Raw genomic sequence first — 26,015 nt, forward strand, 5'->3', positions numbered from 1 at the left:
GCGCGAACGCAGGCCCGACAGCTGCTACGCGAGGGTGCTACGCACGCATCACGCCACCGAACGCAGAACGACCGGGAACCGATCCAGAGACTGGGTTTCAACGGCCATTTTGTTCGTCGTTGTTGTTGTTCGCGGTCGTTCAGCGTCATTCAAGTGCACTCAAGCGAAGAACCGGCTCGGACGGTAATCGCAAAGAGCGATTCCACTGTTAACAGTTATTTTGCTGTTCGTCCGAAAGAAAAAACCTGCTTTTGCGGTTTTCTTTTTACGTTTACAATATGCGTTGCCACAATGGGTCTTCTTTTTCTTTTTTTGGTCGTCTGAAATCATTTCTAATAGTTAGTCAAAAAAAAGCAGACCAGCAACCGAGCATTTGTACAAAGACAAATAAAGCCGCAGTAGATGTGGCTGAACACTACACTGAAAGCGCTAAGCTAATTGCAGGGCCTGTGAGAACAAACTCATGTGGAAGATGCAGCAGAGAGAGTAAGCTGAGGGCAGACTCGGGGTTGGGGGGAGGGGAGGGGTGGGTTTTTGGGGTGCTGACAGTGAGTGACTCACGAGGCACGGCCAGCCCTCCGCAAACCCGCGGCCGAGGCCTGTAAATGGCCGCTTTGTGCGAGGAGAACAACCGGCCGGTGTCCCGGCCGCGCTTCGTATGATTGCGCGCACCAATTAACGGGCCAGATTATTTCCTGCCTCGTATTTATCATCATCATCATCGTCGTCGTCGTCATGGCGGAGGGGACGGTCAGCGTCTCTTTCGCCCGGTTACGGCGAGGAGCCTCTGCTGATTGGTGGGGCAGCGTGAACCGGTGAACTCTCCTCAATCAGAGAGGGAGAGGGGAGGGGAGGGGAGGGGAGGGGAGGGGAGGGAGCAGAGAGGTTACAGGGATCACTTTCACAGAAAGGCTTGCGTAATTGCGCCAGCCGGGCCAAGAAAAACATCGCCTCGCTCGTATTAATTAGGCCCAACCGCGAGCAGAAACACTGACGTCAGCGCGATCGCCGTTACCCGAAAAGTGAACAAACGAGCGCATCCACTCGCTCCAACCCCCCCGACGATTCAGTCACGTCCCAGCGCCAAGCCGGGTCACCGTTTGACAGTGGCCTGGGTGCCCGGCCACCAGCGTGCACGAACCCACGCCCATCTGCGGTACTCTCAAAGGGCGTGAAAATTAAATGCGGCAGGTTTTCTGCGTTTTCTCCTACCTTGCATCTTTTTTTAGAGATTTAGTTTCAGCAAAAACACACAGCTCTAAAACCGGAATGAAATTTCAATAGTGACTAAAGCAGAAAAATTCATTTTCTGGACAGGCAGGCTGCTCAGACTTTACCAGGTCACTGATTGGCTAAGGTCCCTGATCACATGACTTCCAGTCCAGTTGCTCAGTCAAATTTCGAGGGTGGGGGGGAAGAAAAGAAAAGAAAAAAAAAAAAAGAAAAAAAAGCACTGAGGAGAACAAAAGTTGGGGGGGAGGCTTCTGGTTGTAAAAAAAATTATGCTTGCATTATCATTTTGTTGAATTTCCAGCGAATTCATTCCATTCACTCCATTCCGTTGGTGGCCTGAGCAGAGACTCCCACAATACTTTTGCTAATACTAACACAAGAGACATGGGTATGAGAGACTGTGTGAGCTTTTAGCAGGGATTTGGGCAATATCATTGTTTAAAATAAACAAGCGGTTGATACTGCGCAGACGAAAATACAGGGGCTTCCTGACTTTTCTCAGCAGAATTAAGTTTTCCCGTCCCGTGCAACTCAATAGCACTCAGAAGACTGCGTGTTTACATACAAGACTTTGTTTCAATAAATTTGAAAAATTGGGGGAGGGGTGGGGGGGGGACAAGAGCTTCTTGCATTCCTCTGAACCTCAATCAAAGGAAATCAAGACTGGTACTAAAACGTTCCTGACGCTGAAACACAATTGCAGTCCCAGAGCTTGGAGCCTGATCAGCTGCGCTTGGCCTCCTCCAGCTTTCTTTAAAAGAAATCACCACTGCTCACCCCGCAGTGCACTTTTCAGATTTACTTTAGGATTACACTGAACAGAAGAAGAAAAAAAACCACTTAAGATGCCTTATCTTCTGTCCGATGGTATATACCGTAACGGAAAACACACAGGATGCAATATCCTCGTATGACATTGCAGAGGCACTTCTGACTGCGTCTTGCTTCCATCAGCCCAGCCTCGCCTCTCTCTCCGAAGACCATCCAAGACTGCACGGTTTTCAGCCGCTTCTGTACCACTGGTGCTGTTCACGGTTAATGTTAGCAGCACTTTCGCTATCGGCTTGAACCGATACGTCAGTATGGCACTTGTGTGTGAAATTGCTTCACAAAAAATGTTTTATTGCGGCTGTGCTAGCACATTTTAGTACATTACCGATACTTCTATTTATAAAACCTTACTGTATAAACTAGGCTAAGTCACTGGATAAAGTAATTACATTAAATTATGCATACAGCATACAGTGCATAAATGTATAGCATAGATAATACCATGTGTACAAAATATATTATTCACTTCCTGCTTTGAGAAAAAATAGTTTTAATATGGTACATATATGTAGAAAGTATAAAAATTTGAGGAACATAATCTTTTTAAAAACATTCATTTCTGGCACAGAATTAATTTGCACGTAAATTTTAAGCAGTAACCTAGCCAGTGTGACTTGCAAGGCTTACATTCTTTGTACATAAAATCAGTTTCTACAGCTGGATGTTTACAGAAGCAATTCAGGTTAAGCACCTTGCTCAAGGGTACAACTGCAGAGCCCCTCCTGGGATTCAAACCAATAACCTTGGCGTCCCAAGCCCAGCTGCCGGAACATTACGCTGCACTGCAAGCACGAGAGTAAGCCGAAGGAGAAAATGTCCGACTTTGGGCCGAGCTTTGAGACAAACGGAGCCTGAGAGGCAGACGCACTGTACCTGGTGGCGAGCGCGACTGTGGTCCAGAAGCTGCCGGGACTGCATCTTCTGCTGCTGCAGCTGCTGGATGGCGAACTGCAGCTGGTAGCTGCCCGAGGTGGGGTGGTAGCGCTGCTGCGGGGCCACCCCCGTGACCAGGCCGTAGGCGCCGTGCGCGTCTCCGTCGCTCAGGGTGTCCCCGTCGTCCCGCGGGACCCTGCCGAAAAAAAAAAAAGTTCACACAGACCCTACTGCCGAGAAACGTTCTCACGGCACCACAGAAACGACCGGTAGCAAATCATCCGTCGGCTGGGAGAATGACATCACGGTTCAGTCACAAGAGCCCGCCCTCACTGCCCATTCATGTTTTCTCAAAATTGGACTGGCCTCCTTTCTATGGAACAGGAACGCACACGCCAGTCCATCAGGCTACGCTTTCTGCATTTGGAATCAGTGTGAGAAAAAAAAGACATGAGAAGAGTTAAAGAAGTCGCTCTTACATGGAGCAGAAAAGGTCAACACATTAAACAAGCTGCACTGAGTGGCTGTGGTCAGCGGGCCAAGGGCCTGGCCAAGCGGTGAGGGCAGGGAGCACTTAGCATGACGAACAGCAGGCCGCAGTACCCACCGACACGGGCACAGCTGCCCGCTTCCACTGGCACACCACACCAATTCAGAGCCTTCCCTTCGTACTTAACGTCACTAGAACATGGCGTTAAGACTACTAAAGGTTGGCTTTTGTTGCATCTCCAAACTAATTGTAATGCTCCAAGAAATAGGCTATACACTGCAGATAAATCACAGCAATGAGAGAGAGCAACAGAGCGAGAGAGTTTTATTATACTATTATTATATTACATGTTATTAAATTATGTTATTATTATTACTGCTTATGTGTATGTATACTGTATGTATACAAGTATATACAATGACAATATTATGTTGTTATTCTTTGTTTGTTAGCAATGTTTTACTTGTTCCTTGCAATGGTTGGCAATACAAATTCTGACATGCCAAATAAGCAGTTTGAATTTGAAATTTGAATTTTGAATGAAAGACAGACAGGCAGAGAGAGAGATACTGTAGCACGTTACCTGCTGCTTTACCTTTAAAGAATGTGTGCAAATGACTGGCCCAAGTAATTAAGGGCAGAAGTTAGTTCAACAATGAGTTTGCACACTAGAGAGACACAACTGTGCTTAGACAGTTCGTGCTATGCTTAATCACATCAAGTATTGCATTATTACTTCAAATGATGCAATCAGTTTATGCAGCTGATTTCTTAAAAGGGCCTGGAGCTCGGAGCTGTCATAGCCAAGGGTACAGAATAAGCATTGGGTTTGTATTGCTGCCTAAATGTTAAAAGCAGGTTTTTCCATCATTACTCTTGCAAATGCTTTTCATTCTGTCAGCGTTTTATCAACCACCTCATTGTTAAAAACAAAGCTGCAGGCTGTTTTTCTTAGCAGAAACTCTAACCACATTATCAGCTTTATAAGAACTAAAGGCCAGAGGATGCTTCCCTGCTATGCCTATATGGGGAGGAGGAAGGTTAAGAGACAAGCTTCAGCAAATTCAGCCAACTGCGCCTGAAATGAAAACACACCCAGGACCATCCAAGACCCAAGCTTCCTGAGCAAGCAGGACAGGAGTGGTCCACACTGGGTGAAGCACTCTCAGCTCAATATGCTCTTACGTGAGTGCTGGCCTCTCTAGGCACAAGGTCACTGAGAAGAGGCAAGGGAGAAACCTGAGGCCCAGCAAACAGGAAAGACTCTGTGGGCCATGGGAGTACATCCAGGAATTACATGCCCCACCTTCTCAAGGCTGAACTTGGCAGCTTAATTTCAATTACTATACAGGAAGTTAAAAAACGAATTTGAACCACACTGACAGATCCAACTGTGAATTCACAAGGTCCAAGCTTCTTATCAGTTACTACTTAGGGCAAGTTCATGTATTCTAACGCAGACAATGTGAATAATAAAGTGGATGTCTATGGTCACGCAGACCTAATATTTTAAGCATGCAACACGTGAAACACGGGAACAGCAGATTTACCGCCCCATTTCCCTCCTTGCATCGACCTACAAAACCATAACAGTGGGGTTAAGGGTCAGCGTGGCAGAAAGGTCCACGTCTGCTCCACCTGCAAATCTTACCCACCGAACCACGATAATGCAGGCGCCACTGCAGCGGCGGACCCATCACACACACTAGCTGCATTGTAAACATAACCCTTGACTCCCCTCTCTAAAACCGTCAAGTTTCATATGCTTCACAAAGCAACAACCTGGAAAATCAAACCTCTGAGCACGTCAACGCGTTTGTTACCACACCATCGCTCCTTACAACTTTCTTCTGCTTTTATTGCCCTTCTTTGAAGGGTTGGCACAAGCAAAGTTCTGAAGACGAAAAAAGGCCCAGCAGCCTGAAAAGGCAGAACAGAATTCCTTGTTTCAACGGCAATCAGAATGCAGGAAGCTGATAAAGTTCCTTTATCACAGAGGGATTCTGTAATGTTTACTGACTCCGTTAGAAATATGCCAAACTTGCAAAGCTGAAAATACACTCAGTGTGACCCCAGGTCCAATCCAGGCTGTGGTCCAAACGCACGCCTGCTTGGCACAAGCAGACCTCCATGTGAACCTCCAAAAGATCAGTGTCAGATTTCATGTGATCGTATAAACACAAAACGGAGTTGACCTGGCCTTCTCCGTTGATTTATTGCATGTACATCTACCTAACGAACAGTCATGGTGTACGTCCCTTTTATCCCACTTTATCCTCAGTTACTGGTGCACTATGGGAGGCAGGGGGAGAGGGAACATAAGCTGCCTGTGTCCCCCATCATGAGCAACAGTCCCAGGCCATGCAATTCCAGCACAATAAATAACAGTCATCAAAGAAGGTTATAAAAATGACCACAGACGTATTTCCCATCACTGGTGCGGCAGGCTCTTTTTGCAGCATTCTGGAGGCCGCCATGATTGGGCGAGGGGAACAACCCGTGCCGCAGTTACCGAAATGAGCTGATACAAGTTAAAACAACACCGCTCCGCCAGACGCGCATGTGCCGAAAGCGTAAATCTGCCTCGCGGCGCTGAACGTGGGAACAGGGCCACGCCGCGGTGACATCACGTTTAAACGCCTGTGGCTCACCATGTGGATGTCATCGAGCGCAAAAACCCGTCTGCCATTCCCATCATCTATTCATTCTCTCTCTCTCGCCGTCTGCCCAGAAAGCCGTGGCGGTGCTACACAGGACGTGCCGTCCGTGCCTCAGGGCCAGTAGGCCAGCTCCGTGCAGAGGGATGATGCAGGGCTTCCCGTTTCAGATGTGCTACACGGACGGAGGCCCGGGGGAAGGAGGGGTTAAAACTGCGCTCGCCCCGCAGGCTTTCAACTGTAGCATCTCGGTCCGCTCATTTACGCACTCCCATTATCTGACAGTGGGATTTCTCGCGTTCGTACCTCAGGGAATTCCTGGTGCGTACCGCTACATCTGGTTACAATTAAGGTAAAACTTTTTTATTAAAAGGACGACATCAAACTTAAAAAAAAATAAAAACATTAAAAAAAACTTTTAGTTTGATGTCCTCCTTTATCCACCCCCACTAAAGCCTTTCAAGAGTTTTATCAGCTTTTTTTCTCACGGGATTTCTTGGACCTGTAAATCGATGAATGATGTTATCCTAATGGCTTTTATGAGCTCAACAACATATTTTATGATGCAATTTTAGCTTTTGAGAAAAAAAATAAAGGCAAAACAGTAAAGTTCTGCATATTACCCACACACTATGCTGTCTATAGTGATTAAACCACACTGGTGTTTGACAAACATGAAGGCTATTGGTATATGAAGCATTCCATGAATTTCCAAATTGAACACCAACTATATGCAAACAGACCTTCTAATTCACGATTTCAGGAGAGAGAGATAAATATCAATTAGATTTTCTTGCAAAGGAATCTCTTGTGCTTAAAGTGGTTTCAAATTTTCTTTTCCTCTGCAGAACTTGGCTGAACAGGAAGAACCTGACATCACTGGAACTCATTCTGCAGCTTCGTGATGGGCGCACTACCTGCGGTTATTCTTCAGGAGTTCGGAGAAGGGAAGTGCTACAACAGAACCAACCATCATTTCACTCCTTCGCCAGAACTAAGCAGAGACATTCATTTCTTATTTCCGACTCCATTTCCCAAAGCAATTGCTTCGTTCCAATCAAAATCCGAGCCTAGGAATTTACTGGAATCATAACCTCAAACCTTACCAGCAGTAATCCAGAAGCAGGTAGAGTTACAGCTAAAAATGGAGTGTGTATGTGGGAGAGGACCTTTTGGTACAGAAATGGAAATTGAGTTAAGGGGACTAAACCTAAGTGTCAGTGTACAGGAATGTTAGATCAGTGAATATTTCGGTATTTCGGATAACAATGACATGCACTGCTGTATCCCAAACCTAAATATTCCATAATGGCGATTAATCACGAATCCAAAACACACATTACTACTCACCTCAAGAATAACCCGAGAGCTGAGGGAACATTCAACCCTCACAGTGAAGCGTAAAAGTACCCCAAATACCAGTCCGTGAGTATGGTTAATTCACAGACAAGTGATACATGTTGTTGTTATGCACACTAAGATTGGGGGCTGGTAAAATAAACAAATTTGGTAATGTGATGCAGCTCTTCATTGTCTTACTCCACACTGTTTTTGTTGAATTTGTTAAGGGAAAACGTCACGATTTCAGCAAAGCTTGAGGTCTCAAACTTCACCGAAGAAAAAAAAAAAGATTTTGGGCCGTAAGTTCGTTGTGTAGCGGTATCCGTTTGACTTTTGGTTCTCGCTCCATTTAGAATAAGATGCTGGGGACCTCCACAGCAGCCCACCCGAGGGGTTAACTGCACGCATGTACTGTAGATGGGCATAGTCTGCTCTCAGCACACTGCATGAAAACGGGAGGGGGGGGGGGACTGTTCAAAGCGCTGAGGCAGCATACCTGGCAGATCCCGGCCACGTAGCTTCAAAGGGCTCGCCGCTCTTTGAAACCCATCGTACTTCACCCCCGCGGTTTCCTTAAAGAGCCGGTGCGCTTAACGGGTTCAGCATGTTTGGCACACACCGCCGGCCCCGGCACTGGGACTCAGGAAATTATACATTAAAGCAACAGTATCGAGTCAAAATCAAAGCCGTTTTTTTTTTTTTCCTAATATCTCATTAAAGACGTTACACCGGTCGAAGGATCCAACAATGGCTGCAGCAATAACAAGGGTCGTGCGCCAAGAAAAGGGTTCAACTTAATGAGGGGAGAAGAGGGTTTCGGTGAATTGCATCATGTGGAAAATTACTGTATGATACCAAAGCCTTTTGCTATCCACCTTCCCACCATACCTCTGTTTCTCTCTCTCTCTCTCTCTCTCTCACACACACACACACACCTTTGGCTGTGTCATCGTCAACTGACAAGGATCCATGTTCGGGAAAACATTTCTGAGTTAATTATAGCTTTCATTATTGAGGTATTCAGGTTAACCAGTGTCTTACATAATGTATGCACAGTACAGCATGCACAGCAAGGACACTGATTTACTGTTTCTTTCTGACAAGCTCCTCAGCTGCAGTAACAGGTATACCCTCACATGCAGTGGAATGTAAGAAATACAGATGCAGTTCAAAAGCAGAGGGGGTAGCTTTAAAAGCCAGCACAATGCAGCTGAAAAAGGAGGGACAGTCGAAGGAAAGGTTCTCCAACCTCGCAAGCGCGCCGTTTAAAAAACGATGTGAGCCTTGGTATCGCCACACCATAGCAGTTTAGCCCGTTCACTTTTTCCAACCTGTAATACACATTTGTGCGAAGTAAAGAATTATATATAAATTTAATAAAAAACCTTTTTTTCCTCTTTTGTGGAAATAAAAACATTTTAAAAAGTGAAAAAGCCAGACATTCCAGGAATTCCCTGACAGTTCCTATACATAAGGAAGGGCAGGACTGGAAAAACACAGAAGGGGAGATCAGGGCCAAGCTGTCTGAGACACTGTCACTCACGTATCACTGTAAAAATAGAGAGCAACCGCACATTTAACCCTCGCCTCTCCGCCTCCTCTGGCGTTGCTCAAGCCATGAAACCTGCAGTCTGAACTCGGGGGTCTCTCCCTCACGGACGCCAAACATCAACGCGGTGCATCGTCCGCAGCCTTCCCTAACCCGCCTACAACGCCTAAAACGCCTGCTTCACCACAAGACTCTCAGATGCAGTTTGGGGCCTACAAGCACAGCTCGATAATTCAAAGTGATGCTTTGACGAGCCAAAGGCCTAGCAGAGTGAATACAGTGAATACAGCAGCAAACTGAAGCACTCGCTCTCAGCAGGGAACAATGGAGCAGGGCAGCTATGCCTGTGTAGCACAGCTCTGCTGGGGTTGGGCTATGTGGGAGAGGGATTGTTGACTTAACAGCACCCCCCCCCCCCCACCCCCCCCCCCCCCGCATCGTCCTCGGCTGCCTCCATAGTCCCATGCCGCACTCGGCTATCAGCTCATCCTGCTCGCACACATAAAAACGCAGTAAAAATGCCACTGGCCCCCAAAAAAAGAGAAATCTTTTCAAGTAGGGCTATAAAAAGAAATCTCACTAAAACTCCAGCAGTCTCAAAACTTAGAACGCCACTTCTCCAAAAAATACATTAACTTTCGGTTTTCGCTTTAAAGATTCTTCTGTGACCGTTAAACTCGCCCTTAAGTTTTATTGACTGTGACCCAATACCCCAAACTAAGCACCAATAAAATTTCCCAAAGTTGATTACACAGAAAATCTTCCCACTGTTAATTTGCCTCTTGAATGCAGCCCTCAAGAAATCGGGCCGACAAATGCTTCTCAAGAGCTTAGACTCTTGTGAACTTCTCAAAGGGAGGCTTTTACTGGTGAAGGCAGGGCTTTTGTTTCAGTGATATAATGCACTTTCCTATGAGGAAGAAGAGAGGCTTCCCATATAAACCTTTGGAAAGCACACTTAAGAACCAGCTCTAAAACTCCCTGCTCCAAGTGGTTTGAACAAAACAAGCATATATTTCCATGAAGGCAAAACTGGTGTCTTTTATCACACTCCCCTAAAAATGTCAAATACACAATGTTCGCATTTATACCCTGCTGAACAACCTCTCTGCCATAATGTACACTCGTTAAAGGGCTGGAAAACCTAACACTGGACCCCAAATTTGAGAATCATCCATTTGAAACAAGACACAGACAAAAATTTTAATACGTTCTGTTGAAAAAACACAATACACAGTGATTTACTGGGCTTTCGACAGCAATGAAACATTGGTTCAGCTTTCATGCTACTCTTTACCAGGACACCAAAGTTCTTTCCCTTTCTCACGATACAAAGTTCTGCACTTTTGCATTTTCCCTAGACCATATCGGAACACAAAATTAATTTGAATTCACAGAGACCATAAACATGGTTCTGACGTGTTCGTCACAAGAAGGAAGGCAACATAACAATTTCAAAACAACCGTCAAAACCGTTTCGTCTGTGCTCAGCTGGCGTATCTCTCACTTATGGGGCATCAGCTACAAAATAATAAAATGACTACTGCCCTCTAGCACTGTACAAAAAGACAAAGCGACAAACAATGCAACCTACGTTGCAGTGAGCATATTAGTTTACTTACTAGAATTCAATGCACTTGTTGCTTTATCTTAATATAAACTGGTGGAGCCAGGGCAGTTACCAGGGCTTTATAATCCATCCATTTCTATTTATGGAGACATTATTGGCCCCAAAAGTACTGCGCTGGTCATAATGGAATGAATGCCTGACTGTACTCACAGAAAACGTAGTGTCGTGACCAGCTTTCTAAATCAAGATAACTGCAGCAAACGGCAAAGCGCTTTTCTCTTTTCCACATGCAGGGAAATACCGCACGGCCATAAAAATATGCAGTGATGGGTGTCCGGATTACAGCCCATTAGAACAGGCAGAGGAACGGCGCTGGGACTGGAAAAGAGATTTCGCTCGATGGATACGGAGAACAACAGCTTCTTATTCACCCCAGACAGGCCAGACAAGCTCTAAGACAGGTCCCTGTTGGGCTTATCACCACTTTATTTAGCTTATATGCTAATCCTGTTAATGTAGCACAGGACGCAGGCTTGAGAAAACACACCCGTTTATTTTCTGTGACCCCCTGGCTGCATTCGCGCCACACTGAACCTGCTCTTCTCGATTATGCACAATGGCCCTACATTTCGCAGATTCCCGTCTCTCTGTGAGGAATGGCTGTTTGCTTTGGCAGTGAACCCCAGCGAGATTGCAATGCACCATTCGCTTTCCCCCAGCCTCTGAGAGGGCAAATACCGCACTACACATGAATAGTAATATTTTACAGAAGTCAACCCGAGGGGTCTTTTAAGGGGACGGAGGTGCGCTGGGCGAAAATATGTGCGGGAGATGGAGAGGTAAGGCGAGAAATGGGTAAAAGATGGAGAGACTGCACGGAGGGGACATGTATCTGGCTGTTCTTGCTCTTTTGATCCCGGGAGGGGGGGAGGGGAGGGGAGGGGGGGCTGGTTCTGTGGACTTGTGAAGTTCATTGAAACAGAAACACTAATCTTGGGGATCAGCCATCTGCTTGCATTCAGGTCACTATCACTCAAACCCCCCCCCCCCCCCCCCCAACCCCCCCCTTTTCGACCGCACTTGGAGAAACAATATCACCAGAGTGAGGGAGGGGGCTAAATCCTCACATTTTCGATGAGTCAAAGGGTTTCAGGCGGTGCTGGCACACTTGAAAATACAAGTTGTGCCCAGAGTGCCTGAAGTTGTGCCCAGAGTGCTGTTTCCAAAGTACAGTCTACTTTTTGTTTTATATTTTTGGGCAAAACTTAGGAATTCATGAGCAAATGTGACAATGGAGTAGGTGGGTCATGTGGAGTTTGTCAACAGCTTCCAGCAACTGATAATGAAGAGATGTCCCGAGAAATAGGTAATGTAACCACAGTGTTAGTGCTTCTGATTGGCTGCGATTTGCCCACAGTTCATACGCTGTAGAAAAGCATGAGTACCCAGAAAATGGAGCACACCACTACTCATAAGGTCATCTCATAAGCTTTCAGATGTAAACAGGTGTACATTTCGAAAAAACAAAGGCTGACAAACGGTCCCCAAGATGAAGACAGTTGTCACTGCAATATGGCACTCTTTCAGCCAGACAGCTGGGGCCCCATCTTGGCACATCAGAGCACATTTCTCTTCTTTGGTCCAGTTTTCGCTCGGATGCTTGCCGTTCTCAGTAATGGCTTCTTCGCGGATGAAGTTTCAAGACTCGCTCCAAAGGTGCCAACTTCCCATCATATCAGACAGCTGTTGTGTAAAATCGCTGAAAACCAGGAATCTGGGGAGCAATTTTGTTTTTGTGTGGGCTACACCTTTACAGAGTGTAAGGTATCACTTGGTAATGCTCCAAGAGCTAGTTCTGTGGAAATTTAACCAGGACACTGGGCTTAACACCCCTCCCCTACCCTTTTGAAAACTGCCATAGGATCTCAACATTCTAAGTCTCATGAAAGAACAACACGTTTTTACAGCACAGTGCCCAATCGCTGGGCTGGGACATTGGATTTTCCATTTTGGCCAGAGCACTGGTGTGTGTACACAGTACTGGCCCAGCAACAACTCTTTCAGTAGCAACTCTGTTTTCCAAAGAGGTCTCCTGTCCAAATACTAAACAAGCCCGCGCCAATTTTTTCTGCTGCAGTTACATCATATCACAGCACAGCCGCGAGCTCTATCCACAATGGCATTACAGTTAGGACACCGGCTCTCTGAACCAGATGGTTTAGGGGGTCTAATTCCCTTGGAAAGCTCCGCACTTTCTGGAAAATACACGAGAACAGTAGATCAACACAATTATACAAGTTCTACAGCGATGTGTATAAACTATTCAATGCAATTTCAACAGTCACGGATGAGGGTATTTGCTAACCAAATAATTCATCGTAATAATGACAATACACTATAATACACAGGAGAAACCCGTGCCAGTCGAACCGACGCTCTGCTCCGAGCAGAAATTCCCCCCAGCTGCAGGCAGCTGAAAGGCCCACTGAACCAGTTCATCCCGAGCATCAATCTCTCCGTACCAACCCGGCTCCTGATTTACATGTCAAGTAATTTAAACAGTTTTGCTGTAATATATTTGTCAGAGGTTATCAGTCAATGAAAACTGTATTCGAAATACCAGTCGCATGGTAATATTGACTTGATTTAATGTTCTTAAGAAAAAGAAAACTTTCACAGGTGTGCGCAATCCGTATGATGCATTGGCGTGAAGGAATTTTACTAATGGAGGGAGCAGGACTCTTTTGTCCAATGAATGTAATGCGTGTACCATGCAAAGACCCAGCATTCCACGTGCAAGCCGCATTTGGGCTGCTGGGATTGGCCGGACTTACCTCATGGGGCTGGTTTCGGCGCGCACAGCTCGGACTGGTCCGTGGGTCAGCGTCCCATGACGGACCGATGGGTTGAGTGTGAAACCAGCTCTACTGAACGCCCCATTGGCCAGGTTCAGGTTGGTCAGCTGCACGGACAAACACATATGTTTTGTTAATAAAACCACAAAGCGCAATTGAAACAATACGTGGTAAAAAAAAAAAAAAAACTTAAAAAAAAACAGATAAATTAAGCTTCAAGCCTGTCACATTCCTCACAAAGCATCCATTTTGGAGAAGCAGTTTCTTCCCAAATACAGCAGTAGTGTCATGCATTCCAGTGTTCACAAGTATTTCTGAGATGTGACACCATCTCATTTTGTTGACCTTGCTTGTAAAATGACTGTAGTTTCCCCAAATTGCTTATGAATATACAAACTTACTGCCACAATGCAAACTGGCTCAAAACCGCTGAATATTGAAATGGTGTCGTAAACATTTATGACTACAATCATTTACTAAGTGACAGAATAAATGGTTAGTCAGCAAAATAACGTAGCAATCTTTCAAACTCAAACACAGCAAAGCCCCAGTTGGTCAGGCTGTAAACTGTTGGAGACGAGAGTGCCAATTCTATAATCAATCTAAGATGCTACATGGTTAACGGGATAGCTCACTTTCTGGGGTTTTAAAATTTTATTCGAGTTTTAGTGTATGCTATTGATTCGCCAAGGTATTTTTTATGTGCAAAGCAGGATACTGCAGACACTTCTAGGCTTTTCTGACAACCAGCCGACTTGCTACGGCTGGCATAGTGGCATTCAGGGGATTTGTGATCTAAAGCAAGAAAATACACTTCCAGAAACTCCAAAGCAGCTTGTACAGTGATATAATGTTTCCTGAGTCTGAAAATAAGAACAGATTCTTTTTCTGTTTATTCAAAATAATAAATATACGCATTTTTGAATCATGACAGCACTTCTTGCCATCTCAATTCTCAAGCAGCACAAGCGCTCCTCTCCTAAGGACCTGTGTATAATTATGACACAGAATGCCTCGCCACAATTTCCCCCGAGCGCAGCAGTCCCAGGCTGCGTGTGTCATAGGAAGCTGTTCCAACCAGAAAACAGACACGTGAAACCTCTGAGGGAATACATTTCTGCACACGTTGTTTTAGAGTTTCCCTAAGGTATATTTTCTTGCTTTGAACCAACCTCTGAATGCCCCAATTCCATAAAGTATGCAGGTTATCAGAAATGTCCGTAAATATTTAAAAAACCCTTCAATTGTACACAAAAACTGTCTGGGCCAATAAAAAACACGTACCAAAACTGAAGAGATATATTTTTTTAAAAGGCAGAAAATGAACCTTCCCTTTAAGTATATACATAGCCTAAATGTATTATGATACTTTTTCATAAGTTAAAGCAAATGCACAAAAAAGTCTTCTTTATGAAATCATGTCATGCATATTGACAGACAGAAATATAAACCAAGTCAAAGGCAATATATTCTGAGTAAAAGGTAAAAAAACTGCAAAGTTCCCTTCTATAGCATAGAAAGGGTTTCAATTGGCAGTCTACTCTCCTCTCCTCATCGTATAACAATGACTGGATGCCCAGGCGCCTAGCAGCCTGCCTTTTTCAGCAGCACACGTGGAGGACAAGCATGTTTAGCTGCACCACCCCATTTTAGTAATGAAAACTGCAGAGGTGGGATGGGCCTACAAATACAATACAAAAAAGCAATATTTAGTCTTGTATTACAGAATGAGCTCGATTACTGCAGCACCACTCCTCCTAAGGGATCCATTACATTCAGTCAGAAATGGGCCACTGTTATGACCAGCACACTTAACCTCAGGCCACAAGATCCCACCCTAATCCACACAGAGACTACAGCTAAAGAAGCATTCAGTTTGGACGCTACGCGCTGATTTATCGGAATTGGTGAAATGTACACACGCTCTACGGAGCCTGGCTCCACTCGTCTCCGCATCAAGGTGGTCCTTCCCTCCAGGACAGACAGCGATCGTTACTCACCAGTCCAATGTGTTTACAACCGGAAGTCGGGCAATTAGCAGCCGAGCGCTGTCCTACGTATCCCATCCCCCCCTTTCCCCTTGTGCGCCACCCAAAAAACGCACCACTGGACACAACGGGGCCTGCGGTCGAGCAGTTCCGCTGAAAACATGCTACCCTGGGAGCTCTTATTAAAACGGAATTCGGCGGAAATGAATAATTTCATGGCTCGCTTTGGGCTGAGAGCAGGATGTAATTAAATATAACAGTTTTGTTTCTTCTGTCTTTCCCTCTCAAAACTTCAATGTCTAAAAGCAAACAGTGGGTTGGAGAAAAATGTGTTAGAGAAGAGACAAAAGAAAAACGAAGGGGAAAGGGTAGGGTGATCATTCATTTATTTTTGCAGTTGAGGGCCTCCACCTTACAAACACACAGCGTTTGCTATGCACACACCAATTATTTAGGAGCCTGAAAACATTTCCCCCAGCCCATTCAGAAGTGACAGTTTGGTTTATTTTTTCAAGGTCTTACGCCTCGTTCTGGGCAGGTGAACGAACGGTTTGGCTGGTTGTCATGTTGTAAAAAGGGAAATGTCACACATTCCTAAGAGACAGGTGTTCAAATTAATACAAGAACTGACAGAACACGGCAAGACTGGAAAGCTTCTCGGGCACGGATCCGGAGTGTATTTTTAATCCCCATGCATATTTGCAGAGAATCCACAAAATAAACCGTGAACAGATATCAAAGTCGGTTTCTTTTCAACCGCTGGGACAATTCTGGTGCTGTGACGTTGGGCTAGCATGTATTTTTAGAAATCCAAAAATGGGAGCAAGAAAGGGTCAGAGCATGTTTGAAATTCCTTTTCACTGACTTTGCTCAATGCAATGTTGAATGAACATAATAAACACAGTTACAATATTAGCCACGTTACATACAACAAATTTAAAATGAGAACTGCCCTTTATGCTGTCTAATGATGCACCATATTAGACAATGTTTTTCAAGTCCTTCCACTGCTTTTACCTAGGTGGTAATTAGAGAGTGCCAAAATTGCAGAGTAGTGTCTCTCTCTCTCACTCGGGTTGGCCTGACTGGCCCATCAGCAGAGATCAGAATGCACCAGTAGCGTTATTACGATCTGCATTCCCCACATAACCTCAGAACCCCGGGCGACGCGGAGCGGTGACGGTCCGCTCTTCGTCTCCCTCAGACGGGCCCACGATGCGATGCCCTGGCCGGGGCGAGGGGGCGGAAATGACCTCCGTTAAGGGATTACATCTGATGATTTGCGCTTACGTGCCGGTCAGGGCCGTGAAAAAAAAGGGAAAAACGATCCTACAGCTTCATTTTCCGCATGGGCTGAGATGGCGGTCAAATAAACGGCGCGAATCGAAACGAGGCGTAATAACCCCCCCGCGCCCCCCCGCGCTGCGCTGCCTGGCTGGCAGAGATAACGGGGGGCGGAGGAGCTCCCAGCGTCGTCTGAGCCCTTTCCGCTCTCGCACCCCCTCCACCCCCACCAGAGGAGCGCGTCTGATTCGCAGCGTTCAGAGAAGGTGTCAGGGTGTCGGTAACAAGCCGGATCAAAGCGGACGACGCAATCCCGCCTTTACTCCAGGCTCAGGTTCGGCGTTCAGCTGAGGTTCGGCGCAGCGATTCTCGAAGCCTCGCGAAGCCAATCGGAACCAACGAGCCAAAACAATATTTTGTTTTCATGCAATTAATCTGCCGGCAAAACATGCAACAGTCAAAATGTCCCCTAAACCTGGACGTGTGCATTACTCGAGAGAAATGCGATCCTGTGAGCCGCAGTGAGGTCAGCAGCAGTCACGCTCCTGATACACAGCATTAAATGGGGTTCGATACACGATCCAAGCACTTTCAATCTGGATCCAATACAAACAGCAAAAAAAGGTCAAACATCTAAATCTCCCCCGGTATTTACACAAAACGCAAACGTTTGCAAAGAAACGACACGGCTTGAATCAATCGTCTGTGGGAATTACAGCAAACACCTTTCAGTGTGTAACAGAATACTGTACTGTACAGAGGAAATCATAAAAACTCTCAGTCTGTGTGGTCCAGTGCCATCCAAAGGCTCAACAAAAAAAAAAAAGGCAGGAGGGGCAAAGGGAGAGAGAGGGGTGGTGGGAGGCCAGTGGGCTTCCCACAGCAAATAGCGAATGTCAGGAGAGAGCTCTCTTTTACACAGGGAGAGGAGGGGGGGAGGAGGAAAGAGTGCAAACAAGCTTCTCACTCCCCCTCGCTGTGCCAATTCACTACATTCTTTCATTTATAAGCATCAATTACCGCAAAAAAACCTCACTGCCTGTTAAATATCAACACAAAGCACTCCCCTGCAGGGCGTCTGATAATGAGACCGCACACGGAGCTTCACCTTCCAGCCCCCCCACCCCCCGCCCCCCCCCAACACCCGCCGACCGCCACGGCTGACACGCCAGCGCAGGGCTCCTCTTTCAGCTGCTGGGGGGTTTCTAACGCCTCGACGAATCGCCCCGCCGGAGCCCTCTGAGTCACGCGCCTGCTTCAGAAAGAGCTCGGTCGCTCTGTCGCCGTGGCTAATCCCGCCGCTGGAACACCGGTGCGCCGCCCCGCCGCCGTCGCCGCAGCAAAGCTCCCAGCGTCCTCCGCTCTCCCGCAGACGCGCGGTAATAGGGGACGGACCCCGACGGAGATGAAAGAGGGAGAGATAAGCGCCATTGTTTCGCGGGAGCGCGGCCGGGCCTTTTTATTGCACCAAACCCCGTTAGCCGAGCCCAGGACCACCTTGGGAGGCGACCTGACAGGAGGCTGAATCAGCGCGGGCTGGAAGGAGAGTGCACCAAGCTGATGACTCCCATCGAGACTGTTGTTGGGCCCCGATTCAGCAACATAATGGGGTAATAGGGGAGATGACAAAGTCCATCTGCAGCATAATAGGGAACATTACAAAGCCCATCTGCTAAAATCCTACATGTAGAATCTAAAAGCCTAGTCTAGGAGCTCTGAACCAATCACAGATAAGTGCACATACACAGCTCCTTAAGAAAGTATTTACTCTCTTTGAACATAAGATCAACATCTTAAAATTGCAATGCACTGGAATACGATTTCTCCTTCACCAGCACAAAAATTCCAAGAAATTTATCATGCACATTTTGATTCAATAACAATTTTTTCCATAACTTAAACACTTACATTTCTCATTCACAAAAGTATTCAAAGTCAATGCTTGGCAGAGACCTTGGTAGCAATTATAGCTCTCAGACTTCTCAGGTTTGTCGGCATGAGCTTTGCGCAAGTAGATTTGGGAATTTTTGCCCATTCCTCCATGCAAATTGGCTCCAACTCTGCCAAGTTAGACGGAGAGTGTCGCTGGACAGCAATTTTCAGCTCATACCACAGATTTGCCGTGGGATTTAAGTCTGGGCTTGAGCTGGGCCATTCCAGAATACTGCCCCTCTTGTGTGTAAGCCATTCCTTTGTAGCTTTTGCCAAGTGCTTTGGGTGATTGTCCTGTAGGAACATTAATTTTTGCCCTAAAGGTAGATCCCTTGTGGACTGAAAAACAGGTTCTCCAAAATTACTTGCCAGCATTTGGCTCCATCCATCTTGCCCTTGATGGCAATACGTTTTCTGTTCCAGCTGCAGCGCTGGGAAGTAAATGTATGCATAACTGGCCGTAGTGTCACCCGGGGAGGGACCATTTCTGTCATCAGCGAATTCCCATTCTCACTGCACAACAGTGTCTCTTTCCATCAACTGGGAATCTGCCCAAGATGTGCTGCCTTTCTCCCCATGTCAGCTGGTGGACCGCGAAGTGAAAATAAGCAACAGCTTTGGAGGATGAAAGCTGGTCTCTACCCTACCAAACTGACAGGGGGCATGGCAGCAATGAAACAGGCCTACCACGGTGACTCTGCATTCCAAAATGACAAAATAAAGAAAAACTGTCGCTAGCGCGGAGCGATGATGTGCATATGACTGGCCGTTCCAAAACTTGGAAGGGAAAGGCTCACGGAAAGGCCCCCCCCCCTTCAGCCATTACGGCTCCAGCCTTTGGAACCGCCTGCCAGAGGCCCAGAGGACCGCAGAGAATGCAGACATTTTAGAGAAAAATCTTTTGTCCCTTTCAGACCTAGGTCAGATACGTATTTGTTTCGTATTGAAATACTTTTCTGTGCTCTATTGATCTTGCCTGGTGTAACTGAGCCTGCCAATATGACCAAAAGGCGGGGTTTGCACTTTTTGAGGGTATTTCATTGGTTCCAATACACCAGACAAGATCAGTAAAGCGTAGAAAAGTATTTTAATCCAAAACAAATACGTATTTGACCCAGGTCTGGTTCCTTGTAAGTAATCATCCTATTTATTCCGATTTTATTTATCCACTTCTCTTCCGTTGTGTTTTTCATGGTGTTTCTTGTGTTTAGGTCCTTCTAATATGCATTTAAACTTATTTTATGTCCTGTATTTTATTTTATTTTATGTTAAGCACTTTGAATTGCATCTTTTGCATGAACTGTGCTTTATAAATAAAGTTGATTGATAGATCGAAAGATCAGGAAAGCACAGAAAATACTAATGCTTTCTGCTTCGGGTTTTCTTAACCTCACACTACTGGTTTGCTATTGCACATGAGCTCTCTTCCCTTGTGCTGTTATAACCAGGCTGGGATGATGCAACACCGGAGGCTGTTTCTTTAAATTGCCTGTTTTACATCACGTCTGACATCTGAATCAAACTGCGGCGAGTAAGCAAGAGATATGAAACTAACAATACGGCAAGTTATATCTCTCTCACCCCAAGGGCCTAGAGACATCATGTTTCTGGTATTTCAGGCCATATGGCCCACCCATGCAGCATGGTGTCACGGACGAGGGTAACACTTAGCGAATGGCTACTGAGGGTGCCAAACCTGCGAAGACAGATCTGAGCAACCCACCGAGGATTTAGCTTTAATGACAGCTTGCAAATATGAAATTCAAATTTCCTCAGCCAGCTGCTTGTTATTGATGGTTTTAATCCTGACCATCCACAGCCTGCCAACGAATCTCTTCTGAACTGGGGAAACCGACACACAATCCAGGTTATTCTGGTGTCATTCCTCCCTCCCGACTTCGTAGTCACGGGAGGAATTTGGGGAGGCGTGATGACATCATGTACACCCCCACTTAAAACTGTTTCTTCTACCGTAGCCTTAGGTGGGTGGGCCGACCCCACACCCCCGCCGCCCCAATCTCAGAGGCGCTCCCTACAGATCATACCCCCTGAAGGAAACCAAGGTAATATTACTTCTAAGAAAGCTTGAACAATGCAAGTGATTAAAGACTAGACTGCAAGGGAAAGGTTAATACTTACAAAGCTGGGTTTCCTTTTATATTAATTATTTAATTTCATGAATTGCAATTGTTTTTGCAATACCACAGTGTGATGCATGCTAATTATATGCCTCAATGCCCCAATGCCTTTGCAGCCTTTCAGAACCCTGGTACTGGACAGCAACTGTAGGTTCTATGAAATCTGAACAGGCCATGAAAATTAAGCTACATCAATTATCCAGTTGGACTAACAATTTGTACACCCCATCTATGTGCCATGGATATTTTTTCTTCAAGGATGATGGAAAAATTTTAGCTAGCTTTAAAGTCATTACTTCACGGAGAATAAAATGGCCAACCATAAAAAATCCAAAAAAAAAAACTTTTACAAACATGTAAAAAAGCAATAAACCAAAATCATTTGCCAAGAGTGGCTACCTCTATTGCACAAAACCCTAATTGTAGAAGAAATGCATTTTATTTTAGGGTACTGTAGGATAGTGCTTGCACACCCTGCCGTCCACAAAATATATATCAATAGGGTGCCCCCCAACTAACACCCAATGTCTTCAAGAAGCATCAACATACGTAAAGGAGCGAGACAAACCCAGGTACGACACAAATCAGGACCACATGTCTCTCACTGTCGATCAGGTGGTATCATTAAAGCAGCGCGATAGGTCGGAGCGGGTGATTGACGCGTCTAACAGGAAGTACTCACGTGCTGCGTGAGGAGGCTGATGTGGCTGGAGGCGGAGTACTGGCGGGCGGCCTGCTTCTCCGCCAGCTTCTTAAGGGCGGTGACGATGGCCTGCTGGTCGGAGCCGCTCTGGGGCAGGAGCGCGTCCGCGTCCTTGGACAGCCCCGCCGAGCTGGGCCTGGACCTGCTGGGGCTGGGCTTCCGGGAGGCTGCAGGGGGGAACATGGGCAGTGTTGCCAGATTTGAAAACGGTCAACCCACCCCACCCAAAGCCATTTACCCCCCGCACAATAACATTAAAAAAGTACCCAAATTGGGTGGGAATCTGCCCAATCTGGCAACACTGGACCCAGCTATGCCGTGAGTGTGTCCGCAGGGAGAATCGCTGGAGCGGGGGACTCTGTTCCTGTGCTGATGACTCACTGTCTTTTGTGGTCCCGCGGAGCACAGAGGCGCCAGTGCTTTTGACACTCATTAACGCAAACCAGCGGAGCACCTCAGCGCGTTCAGTTCCTGCTCGCTGGCCCTCAGTCAAAGATGGGCAAGAGGAATTCAACAGACGGCGTTGCTTAATCGAAAGGGATTAGCGGTAATCTGCGCCCGCGAAATAAATGTGCGCCATTTACCCGCTGGGAGGTCGCTGTGGAGAAATACTCGCATGAGGTCTTGATTACACAGGCCGAGGCCTTAGGCTGGGGTTCATTTAATCACGACCGAATGCAAACGTTTTCTCTCTCTGCAGAAACAGACCAACAGCAGTAAGAAAAAATATACATACTTTGCTTTAAACACGGAAGATAAGAATCCCCATATATTTACATTACCTGATTGCAAAATCAGATCTGTTTCTGTAATAGTCTCCATTTTTCATGTTCTGCATCTTCAGGGCAATTAAGATCAAATTCACAATGATAGCTACCGACTAATCCTGAAGTGGAAGAAAATCTGTAATATACTGTAGGAAACAGGATAAAACGGCTACTGTGACCTGCTGGCTAATTGGGCTACTTTAGCTAAGATACTAGCCTACATGGAATGATAAGAGAATGCTGCCTACTTCTGGAACCAATCAAATCGCGGCATTCAGAGCCCATTAAATCATTGAGGAAAAAAAGAAAATAACGGGGAACATAATGAAACAATGATGTGATATCAGGCCGAATTATAAAAGAAAAATTCACATAATTTCTGGCTTAACCAGGCAGCGAGCAGGCAGAAACACACTCACCACTGCAATCTTAGATCCACTGCGCGGACTGAAACAAATCACTCCATAGCGCGTAACGCTCGTAGATCCGCATTAGGTTTTACAAGTGCCCACTCTAGGAAAAGGCGACTACAGAAATAAATCTATCGTCAGGCCTGCAAAAGCGCTCACGGTAAAAAGGGAAAGAGTACGATTCCCGCACCTGGCGGCGGCTTACATACGTCATCTTACATGATGTGGCTGTCAGAGGCCCGCGGTGACTGTGCCTGCAGCGTAACGAAGCATGCAAGTGTTCCACGCGTTCCACATGCTCGCAGTCTGCTGCACATGCCGCAGGGCGGTCAGACCCGTGACAGGTTGTGTGAGAGGAAGCCATCGAACGGAAGCGTTCACGCCGAATACGAGAAGCAAGCTAACGCACGCGGTCACAGGCACTTCAGCAAATAAACTTCCCTTGGCGTTGAAACTCATTGTGTTGGTTTATACCCACTAGCCCACAGCAGGTTAAAGCCTGGGATACCACCGAGGACAGGGCTCTACAGAGCTTCCATTTTAGAATCATTTGCTTCTGAAAAGTGCTAACTGGAAAATCATTTTAGGAGTAGATCTACAATTTGGAATGCATTAGTGTGCTCCTAAATTGTTCATCTTGGGAGCATATGTGCTCCGTGGAAAAAAAACAAAAACATTAGCGATGTTAGCAGGGAGCGCTGAAAGGCCATGTGCCGGGACCAGTGAGGTTACCTTGTCGCGCTGAGATGGGCCGGGAGAGCTTCTGGCTGTAGATCTGCGCGGTGCTGGGGACAGAGGTGGGCGGGGTCTGAGCGCAGGGCCGCCCCCGCTGCGGGGGCTCCTGCGGGGCGTGGCCCAACGGTGCGGAGCCGTGGCAGGCGGTGGCCCAGGTGGCACGAGGAAGCGAGGCAGGGCCGGGAGCATGAGGTGGCGCAAGGGGCGGGGCTTGAGATGAATCCGGGGGTGGGGCTGGGGGCGTGGCCTCAGGCAGAGTAGGAGCTGTGGTCTGGGGTGGGGGGTGCAGCGGCAGGGGGACTAGGGGCGGGCCCTGGCACTTAGGCTGGGATTTGGGCGGGGGGGAACAGTGCTGCAGGTGGATGTGGGCACAGTCCAAAGCCGGGGGGTGAACGGTGGCGGGCTGGGAGGCGGGGACCGGCGGCTGGGGTGCAGAGGGTCCGACGCCGCGCGGCAACGGCTCACAGGGACCGGACTCCTCCTCAGCCGCGGAGACAGCTGTTCAGTGTAGAAGATAAGACAGTCAAGTCCACTGTTATCGCAAGTGTCAGTAATTCCACAGCTCTTACGCACAGAATTAGCCCCGTCCCCCCACCCCCCACCCCCCACCCCCAACACCCTCCTCCCCCTGTTTAAATTGGGAAAGCTTAAGAAGACAAAGTCAGTTCCAAACAGGTCCCCACCCCATTCCGGAAATCAAAAACACAAGGACGTTTCCTCAGAAGGGGAAAGGGGGGGGGGCTTTCGTTTCGAGCGCACCTTCCACGCAACCCCGGTTTCATCATCGCTCGGGCTCCCACAGCAGGAAAGCTTAAAAACAGCTCTAGGTCACCCTGTTTAACAGGACCGGTAATAATAACAGATGTTGCTGGCCGCGTCTCCCGGCCGAGCTGCCATTCGTTTGAAGGCTGACAAGGGGGGGGTGGGGTGGTGTGGGGGGAGTAGCCCAGGCTGCGCGCCCTGGGGCCGGGGCGTGGGCCCGCGGATCCGGGCGGGACGCGGCCGCGCGCGAGAACCGGCGGGAGGAGAACTGGCCGCTGCTCGTTTCACCTCCATGTCAAATGCATCGCCCATCCATCCATCCAGGAAACCCCACTGCTGCCACCAATCAGAGAGACGCAAAGCAGATACGAAGACCAGCAGTGACATAATACAACTGTAAATATGGAGGGGGGGGGGGGTTATGTGATGTCTGGGAATTCCATTATTATTTATAATACCCATATAAAGGACAAATATATAGCCAGAAACACACCCTACGCAACTCGCATCTTTCTCAAATACAACCAGGGCTAGTTCTATCCCTTTTCTGCTGCCCTCACTGCCAGGAGGTAAGTAGCCAAACTTAGCCTTACTTGGCTCACATAAATTTGCAAAGAATTAGAATTGGGTTGTTTTGGTACATTCTTTCTTTAAGAAAATATGGGTGGTGTATGCAGTGATTGGATCATGCTCTTGGAGGGCGGGGGGACGTGCCTTACAGGCAGCAGCTGCCTGGAAGCCGATGCTGAGAGCTCAAAACACCAGCGAGCGGTAAAGAGAGACACACACTAATATCTTAGGAAGCAAATCCCAAAAGTGACAGATGTTTTCACGTACAGATTATTATGCAACCATCTTTGTTCCTCAGGAATATCGTCACAAATATACATTATATTTTCATAGTTTTGCTCAAGAAATGATTTCTTTAGACATTTTGCACTTATTGAAGATGTTATTTATTAAATGTATTTAATTGCTGTCCTTTAACACTGTATCAGTTTTCCTCAACTCATGGAGCCTGAATCATAATATGGATGACTGTACGAATGTTTTTCATGATCCACTCATCCTGGTCTTTGCCATCAAAGCGTCAGGTTCGTAGAACGAAACAAAAGTTTGTACTTTTAAGTGCGACTGCTAAAATCAGAGTGCCTCATAGTGAATATTCTCATTTCACCTCCAGATTAAATATGGCTAATGCTTACTCTGGCAGACAGGTTGCACAATAGACCTACGGCCTACTGTAAGATCAAAGAAAAAGGCTACTCTGAAAGAGCACTGTTTACAGAAATACTGCAGGCCAAGGTTTGACTGCCTCTCTAAAGTACCAAAGTGGGTTGTGTGAACTGGACTTAATGTGTTCATGGCTATGAATAACTGTTACATAATGAGTACTGTACCTTATCGGACCTGTGTTTTGTAGTTGTTCCAATGACCTTCGGTATGCACTTATTGTACGTCGCTTTGGATAAAAGCGTCTGCCAAATAAATGTAATGTAATGTAATGTAATGGCTAGAACCAGGGCTGTGTACAACAGCAATCTGTTACCTGGGGAACAAAACTAGTCTTCAGGTGGCAAGCTCAGGTCCTTATTCACAACACCACAATGCCATCCAAAGCATAAACCCATATCAAGATTTTAAATATGCCAATTTGTAGAACTACAGGAAAACTAAAGGTAGCAGATAAAAACTTTAACACACAAGCTGCTTTAAATTTCAAATTTGTAGTTTTTGAGTATAATTCACGCTCCTTGCCACAAACATTTGTTACTTGCTAAATCTATCTGCAGTGAAACTGCAACTGAGATCCAATTCTTTACAAATTCAGTTGTGCGTATGAATCAGCCATGTTTTCTGTATTTTAACATCAAATGCCCCCCTCCCCCACCCCACC

At 46.6% G+C, this 26,015-nt stretch overlaps 1 protein-coding gene across 2 annotated transcripts in view; it reads right to left on the reverse strand.

Moving 5' to 3' along the window:
• Positions 1-26,015, reverse strand: part of ttll5 (tubulin tyrosine ligase-like family, member 5) — an 85,913-nt gene that overhangs the window by 20,913 nt on the left and 38,985 nt on the right. For both annotated transcript variants that reach the window (XM_035415453.1, XM_035415447.1), the window contains 4 exons: positions 23,354-23,854; positions 21,424-21,611; positions 13,379-13,506; positions 2,938-3,133 (listed from right to left, as the gene is read on the reverse strand). In XM_035415453.1, coding sequence (XP_035271344.1) covers positions 2,938-3,133; positions 13,379-13,506; positions 21,424-21,611; positions 23,354-23,854 — 1,013 coding nt within the window. The remainder of the gene's footprint in view (positions 1-2,937; positions 3,134-13,378; positions 13,507-21,423; positions 21,612-23,353; positions 23,855-26,015) is intronic.

Source organism: Anguilla anguilla, chromosome 1 (genome assembly GCF_013347855.1).
Source record: "Anguilla anguilla isolate fAngAng1 chromosome 1, fAngAng1.pri, whole genome shotgun sequence".
Lineage (NCBI taxonomy): Eukaryota > Metazoa > Chordata > Actinopteri > Anguilliformes > Anguillidae > Anguilla > Anguilla anguilla.